The following is a 7,181-nucleotide window of genomic DNA, read 5'->3' as shown; positions in this document are numbered from 1 at the left end:
ATTGTTTGCTGTGCTGTCCTTGATTAAATAAACTTGAATTGAATTGAACAGTTCATTGTCTGAAAGGGAAAACTAAACCATGTGGAGAATTTGTCTGGCAGGTCGAAAGCAACAGGGATGTTTGCAGCTGCACCACACAGCGCACAAGCTTCTCAGGAAGGAAAACATGCAGGGAGTTAGAACGACAAGGAGACACACAGTCATGCAGTCACATTGACATGTTGACAGGCAGGTGGGAGAATCAGCAGGAGAAGTAATAGGTAAAGTAAAGGGTCGGGAGAGCAGACATGAAAACAAGGATGGATATTTAGCCAGACAAGGGGTCAGACAGACATCTACAAAACATGGGACAAACCAAATAAACACGTCAAGTAGAGAGGCCTGTGAAATCGAATAAACTTTAAGAGCATGAAAAGTAGACAAGCAGCTTACGGGTGCAGACAAAGATGACATTAAAATGTAAAGAAAGACATTCAAGTGAACAGGTGTGTGCATGGAAGAAGGGATACAAAGACAGGGTTGAGAACACTGTACCTAAGAGCATTTAAGTAAGATTTTAGGGAAATCATTTCCAAAGTTAAATATAGCAAGAACAGTGCAACTGAAGACCGATTTTATTTTTACCCAAAATAAGATTAATAAGGATGAGGAGCACCAAACAGAGGAAGAGGAAAGAGTTGACTGAAGAAGCTCGTGTTTGTGCTGCTAAATAACACGCACCTCTGGTTGGACTGTGTGATCCGGTAAGTAGTTCTGGAGCTCTGTGTCCTGTCCAGTAAAAGCTGCTAAGGGTCGTGTCTTTGGTCCGTTGTCAGATCATTGGTTTCACATTCAGCTTCAGCTTCCAGCGCCGCCTCTTTGATGTTTCTTCCAGTGTCTTGGCATCTGGTTTTAGCTTGTGAAGGAAGGTAACGACCACCTTTTAGAGCCTTCATCAGTTTTGCTGGTACAAATGACTCAAAGTCCTCTGGAGAGAAATGTTGAGAGCACAGCTGTGGGTCCTTAGGAAGTTGTCTTCAGCTACTTCCATGGTCATTTATTTTTCTTTCTTGTGATAGCCAACAGCGACACAGTGTGGCATTGTCACCAGTCAAACAGTGTTAAGCAATTCAGCTAGAGTTAGATTTTTTGTGTTTACTCTGTAGAGTCCAGCACAAAATGGACCCAATTGCGCTATCACCCCAGCATGCATTGTGCAGATGAAAAATGGTGGCCTCTATGGGTGAAAAATATGACAAAAGATACATATATTTTGTACATTTCTAAGTTTTCACTTGTCACAAACTGCATTTCTTTTATTTTTAATTAATTGGAAAATTACAACACATTTAGGCGAACATTTTCAACTAATTGTGGATTCCTGTAAGCACACAAAATAGAAGCATTGCTGACATGATCATCTGTAGCACTGCTCCATCTAATAAGATAAAATAAGTGTAAAAAATAAATAAAGAAAACAAGATGTATATGTTTTTTTCATACATATTTTAATTCTAAAAAAAAATCTAACAATTTCTATCTCAGTGATGAGACTACTACAACACAGATGTCAAAAACAAGCACCTATTCAAATGAATTACATTTTCTTTCTTCTTTGCATCAGCCATTATGATGATAGAAATCCTGAAAGTGTCTTTTACCAAAAAGATAAATTAGTTTGCCCTACAACTCCAAAGCCTTTCTGACACACAGTCTTCTTCACCATTATCCCTTGCTTTCTACTCCTCTTTTTGTGCTTTCTTAATGGGAAACTGTGGAGCTGCTCTTTATAATAGTGGGTTTTGACCTTTCTGCACCATGTAAAAGGCTCCAAGATGACATGTGCTGTGCTCTGGACACAACACATGCAAATGACACTGAATAGAAGTAAGATGAATTTCCCTCTTTCTTTCCCCTCAACTCTATAGCAGGAGGAACATAACACAATCTTTAATGTACGTTTTTCACAACATATAAAATATGTATAATCTGAAGAATCTTTTAAATAGTATGTCATTAGCTTACTTATTTTCATTTTATACTTAAAAGCCCTGTTAACAGATTGAGTTTAATTCATTAAATAAACTGTTTACAACAACTTGCTTTTCTTATTTTGCATTCAGCCTAATATAATTACATTCCAATATAACATTAAAGCATTTACAGTTTATCGGCCCAGTTAGAAGGTATGGGGTTAATTCTCTTTGCGTAAAAGCACCGCACTCTCGGAGGTCTTTCCCAGTGCAAGTGTCAGTACAGAGGTTGGCTCGAGCCAAGCGGCGCGTGCGCTCTTCAAAGGTTTTACTTGGCTGATTTTTTTTATGTAATTTTTTTTTTGTATGTATTTTTATTTTTTTTTAATTCTGATTAACATAAAGAAACATACCGTCTTGGGCCCTACACCGGAGATTATAATGGGATAATTTTCATTAAAAACCAATGACCAACATGTTTTTGCAGTCGAGGATTTCACTGTTTTGGAATGTGTTTGATGCGCATTAATCTCTGGTCGATATTTTTCTTTTCTGGACACACTCTTCTTAATATAAGTACCCTCCTGCTGGAATATATGGAAATGTTATTGTTTGGCCGGCCGATTTTTGTCAGTAATCAGCTGTCCTGAAATGTGAAAATCCTTTGAGATGAAAAGCAGCACTTTTGAGGATCATCTTTTGCTTGTGCGCGGCTCCTGTCTGATATTGCGCCTCAACAGCCTGTTGTCTGTGTCCGAGGAGAAACGCACAACTTTAACGGGAGCCGGCGCGGGAGCTGGAGCGGGAGAGAGGGCTGCAGCTGGTCTCAGTGGCACACATAGGAGCAAAGGCGGGGGGCCAGCAGTGGCACCGACGGTGCGGCCCCGCTGGTGGGCTGTTGCGCGGTTGGACGGGGGATCCGGCGCAGCTGTGGAGCGGGGATGACGAGGTCGACCGGGATTATGATGGTGATGGATGGCCCGTCAGCGCGAGCAGGCACCGGGGTCTCGCCGTCTCTGTGCCTCCTACTGTGCGCTCTCCTTTTCCTCCCGCCGTGCGCTCACTCGCACCCGCAGCCATGCCAGGTGCTGAAGCGGATCGGCCACACGGTTCGGGTGGGAGCTCTGCACGTCCACCCCCGCTTGGTATCCACAGCTCCTGGCAGCAGTTCTGAAGATGCTGAGGGAGCTTTACAGAGAGATCAGCCGCTGGAGTTAGGAAAGCCGGCTAAAACAGGTGCCGGTGCGCTTGGATATGGAAACCTCAGAACTAGAGCCGCCACAAACAATCAGCGGGGCACAAGTAGGAGTAAAAGCCAGACGAGGCAGCGAGATGGGAATCCCTCGAAGGAGGATGGCTTGTTCTCACCGCGGGACTCGGTCCTGCTGGCGGCTGAGGCTCTGAACCGGGCCGGGTTGCTACCTTACAATTTATCCCTGGAGATTGTTATGGCAGTCGGATCGGCGCTGGGCGAGTTGCCAGCCTTCTCATACTCCTCCACGGGCATTCCTGAGGACGAAGACCCGCTGTCTTTCTTGGAGAGCGTGTGTCACACGGTGGTCGTGCAGGGGATCTCCGCTATGCTTGCCTTCCCACGGAACCGGGACGAGCTCGTTAAGTTGGAATTCGTGTCTCTGGCGCTCCAGGTGCCAGTTGTCAGCGTCGTGCAGAGGGAGTTCCCGCGCCACAGTGAGGTAAAGAGAGAAAAAAAAAGTTTCTTCCCAGCTTCTCCTAAACTGTTAACTGTTGATCACTTTACCTACGCACAGTGGCTGGATTGTTACCACAGCTACCTTCATTTACGCCTGTATTTGTTTCATTATTAGGCTTAGTTGACTTCAGTTTCTGTGGAATATTTGTCCTCAGTTCACCATTTAATAAACCTATAAATAATGGAGGAGGAGACACTTCTTCCAACCGCTGGTGGCCTTGATGCACTTGCATCCCATCTGCTGCTAGACCTTATTTCCTGTCTTTCTTCTGCAGTGAGGCATTGATTATATCCATGGTTATTTTTGACCGAATCACTCAAATTAATCGTTGCATGCGGAGACGATCATTGTGCTCTGTGGTGCTGAAATGGAAAACTTCCGAGGCTGCAGAAAAGAGGTGGGGATGTGTCATGTTGTTTGACCAACCGCTTAAAATGAAAGAGAGCTCGGCCCGGTTTAATAACCGCGATGAAGATCCATTCAGGAGCTTTTCAGCGTTTTGGTGACTGAGCACATCTGCATAACTCAGTCAGATCAGCTACCCCAAGAATCAATGTGGGACTGCATTGTGATTCCACGCTGCTCTGGCCTTTTATTATAATGACACTTTCGCAACACAGCAGTTGTTGACGTGTTGAAAACAGTAATGATTTTTCCTGTTCATTTCCGTTGTGAAATGCTTACAGTGTCTTGGAAAAAAAAATCTGCCGAACTTTTCCAGATTTTTTTAACGTGAAACTTCTAACTGATTTATTTTTAATTTATTTATTTATATGTAGCCTATATTTAATTAGATGGTTATCTAACAGGGCAACACAAACTTGTGTGCGTCTACAGAATGAATTACCTTTCTTTAGATTCTTTATAAAATATTAATTTTGGCTCATTGTCATGTTGAAACACCAAGTTATATTTAAAGTTCAATCACCTATCTTGATTTTAGATAAATCTGAAAAAACTTGAAGTGAGTTCCTTTTTTTGTTTTTCCACCTACTGCTGCAGTGATCTGGAGTTTTAAAGCTTCTCTTTATCTCCACAAAACTGACTTTTTATCACATGGAATAATAGTTCAATTTTTGTTTTGTTTGATAACTTCTCCTCTAGAGCATCCAGTGTGTTTGACAATTATATTTAATCTAATGTCAAACGGATCTTAATTTTTAAAATAATTCAACTGGGAAGAAGAGCTGTGTGGGAAGATGAGCTATTCTACATGCCTGAAAGTAGAGTTGGAAATTACAATAACTAATTTTCATTTACTGCCCTGTTGACTTTTCCTCTTTAAAATCAGCTAAAGTAATTATTTAGTTACTGTTATGAAATGATAATTATTTGACTGCAGGGGCCAAAACAAATACTGTCTTCTTCATGAGAGAGAAATTCAGCTCTTCAGCGAAACACTAATTGGAAATTTTATTTGAAGCCTGCATCCGAATTAAAAGTACCCTAAATAAGTTCGAAGTCTAAATACTTTAAAATGATTTCTGGCCATTCATCAATAGTTTATTTGCTAATTGAGTGTTTTATGCACAATTTGTGTACTTTGTCACACAACCTGTTTCTGTTATTTATTTCTTCCCTTTTTAAAATGTAAACAGATATGCTATCCATCACACCCAAACCAATTAGTTTGACTAGAGGGATCTGAAATACTTGCCACCTACAAGCTTAACATGCATGTGTGTGTCTGTGTGTTCCTGCTCTAACATCTAATTTCCTGCTCTGTGCACAACGTACCTTCCCTCTGTAGATTCGGCAGGTGTTAAAAGTCCAAACTGGATCCCTGAAGTGAAATAACATGTACAGATAAAGCTGACAAACAAAAAATTGCCTGATGGAGGGGTAGATGGATAGACAGGTGTTTGGATGGAATTTGGAGTAGGCAGAAAAAGTTGCTAGGAAAAATAATAATACAGCTTTATAGAGTGCGAGGAGTTTACCTGAAAGTTTTATAGAATTGACTCAGCTCCCCTTGGGTTCCGTCTTGTTTCAACAACTTCCATCTGAAGTCTGACAACAGTTTCACCAAAATATTAAGGATTTTGCGTGAAGAGGATCTTATTATTTGTTTTTTGATGTGGTTGGTCTTTGTCTCACTAAATTCTGCAAAAGGAAGTTCAAGTTTAGACAAAGGTAAAGTATGCGTAATTCATAAATTGTGGGAAAATCCATCCTTGGTTTGTCTTGTGGAAAAACTGGAGAAGGTGTTGAGCGAAGGATGTCATGCCCCAGAGAAAAGTGAGTTTGGAGTTGGCGGTGTGTGGTATTTGTTGGCAGTGCAGTGTTGATAATATATTGAAGAGTATGGCTTAATAAACTGTGTAATATACCACTAGATGTGAACTTCAATTGAAGACTGTCCTGAGTTGGTCTGACATAGTCAAGTTTGTGCAACTAGCAGTATCTCATTATATAATAATATACAAAATTATGTTTATGCCCTACAATAAAATGCTTCCAAAATGTGTAGCAGGATATTTGATTAGAGCTAGAACATTTAAAAAAATAATAAAGAGTTATCATAGCAGTCAGAGTGGACACCTAACAGTCTGAAATGACGCACTTAACCCTTAAACACTGGATTACTTTATGCAAATCATGTAATGATGCAAAACAGCTTAGTTTTCACTGCTCAAACCCAGAAACACAAAATTATTATTATAAAGTTAAAAAATACTTTTGTTAAAAGCTCCCTCTAATTTCTTGAATAACTTTTACTTTGCTACCAGAAAGTTATGAATTCTGTTTTACTTATTACAGAGGAAAATATTAAATCTCCGGTTGAGACATTTTCTTACAGATTTACAATCACCTTTTCTGCTTCCTTTGCACAGTTCCATCAGTCTACCTTTCAGCACACACTGTTCACTCCCAACTGTTTAAGGAAGCATTTTCTCCCAAAGAACTATTTTACTTCACAGATTTGTAATAGGTCTAAAACTACCTAATCTTTTCACTTTAACAGATGCCATTGCATTTCTGATGCTCTAGAAAATTAATTTGGATCCCTTTGAGTAACTTGAGATGAGTCTCTGTCCTTTCTAATGAACGGGAGACAGTAATTGCTGCACAATTGCTGTCATTTAAGAGCAACATTGGTTCTTTAACACAATCCAGTTGTGTTTTACAGCACTTTAAAGTGCAGCGCATGTACTTGTTAAAGTGAATAATGAGCTCCTCCTGAGTGCGGATGAAAGAGACAGATAAGTGGTGGTTTTTTAAGTCCTACAGCCACCTCCACATTTATTGGCACAAGTAGTTGAGTTGTGCAAAAAGCCTTGAACAATTTACTATTTTATTGCAGTGGTCTTACAGTGAGGATTTTAGAAGAAACACATATTTACTTCTAGTACATTTATTTCATAGGGATAGTGGTTGTAGCTGCAGCTGAAGTGATACAAAAATCATACTGATGTAGGATTTATTTAAAACAAATATTTACTGACAAATTGCTGATTTAATGTGTAATTCACTCATGAAAATGTGAAAGAGAGGAAAACATGCATTAAGTGAGGGA

The 7,181-nt window shown here is 40.1% G+C and overlaps 1 protein-coding gene across 1 annotated transcript in view; it reads left to right on the top strand.

Moving 5' to 3' along the window:
- The first annotated feature begins 1,151 nt into the window (after window positions 1-1,151).
- Window positions 1,152-7,181, top strand: part of grin3a (glutamate receptor, ionotropic, N-methyl-D-aspartate 3A) — a 52,736-nt gene continuing 46,706 nt past the window's right edge. Inside the window, exon 1 of the mRNA XM_028026210.1 lies at window positions 1,152-3,646. Within this exon, the coding sequence (XP_027882011.1) occupies window positions 2,894-3,646 (753 nt within the window). The 5' untranslated portion in view covers window positions 1,152-2,893. The remainder of the gene's footprint in view (window positions 3,647-7,181) is intronic.

The sequence above is a fragment of the Xiphophorus couchianus genome, chromosome 8 (assembly GCF_001444195.1).
Source record: "Xiphophorus couchianus chromosome 8, X_couchianus-1.0, whole genome shotgun sequence".
In the NCBI taxonomy this organism is placed as follows: Eukaryota; Metazoa; Chordata; class Actinopteri; order Cyprinodontiformes; family Poeciliidae; genus Xiphophorus; species Xiphophorus couchianus.
Note: the sequence above shows the minus strand (reverse complement) of the source record. Positions and strands in the feature narration are given on the sequence as shown.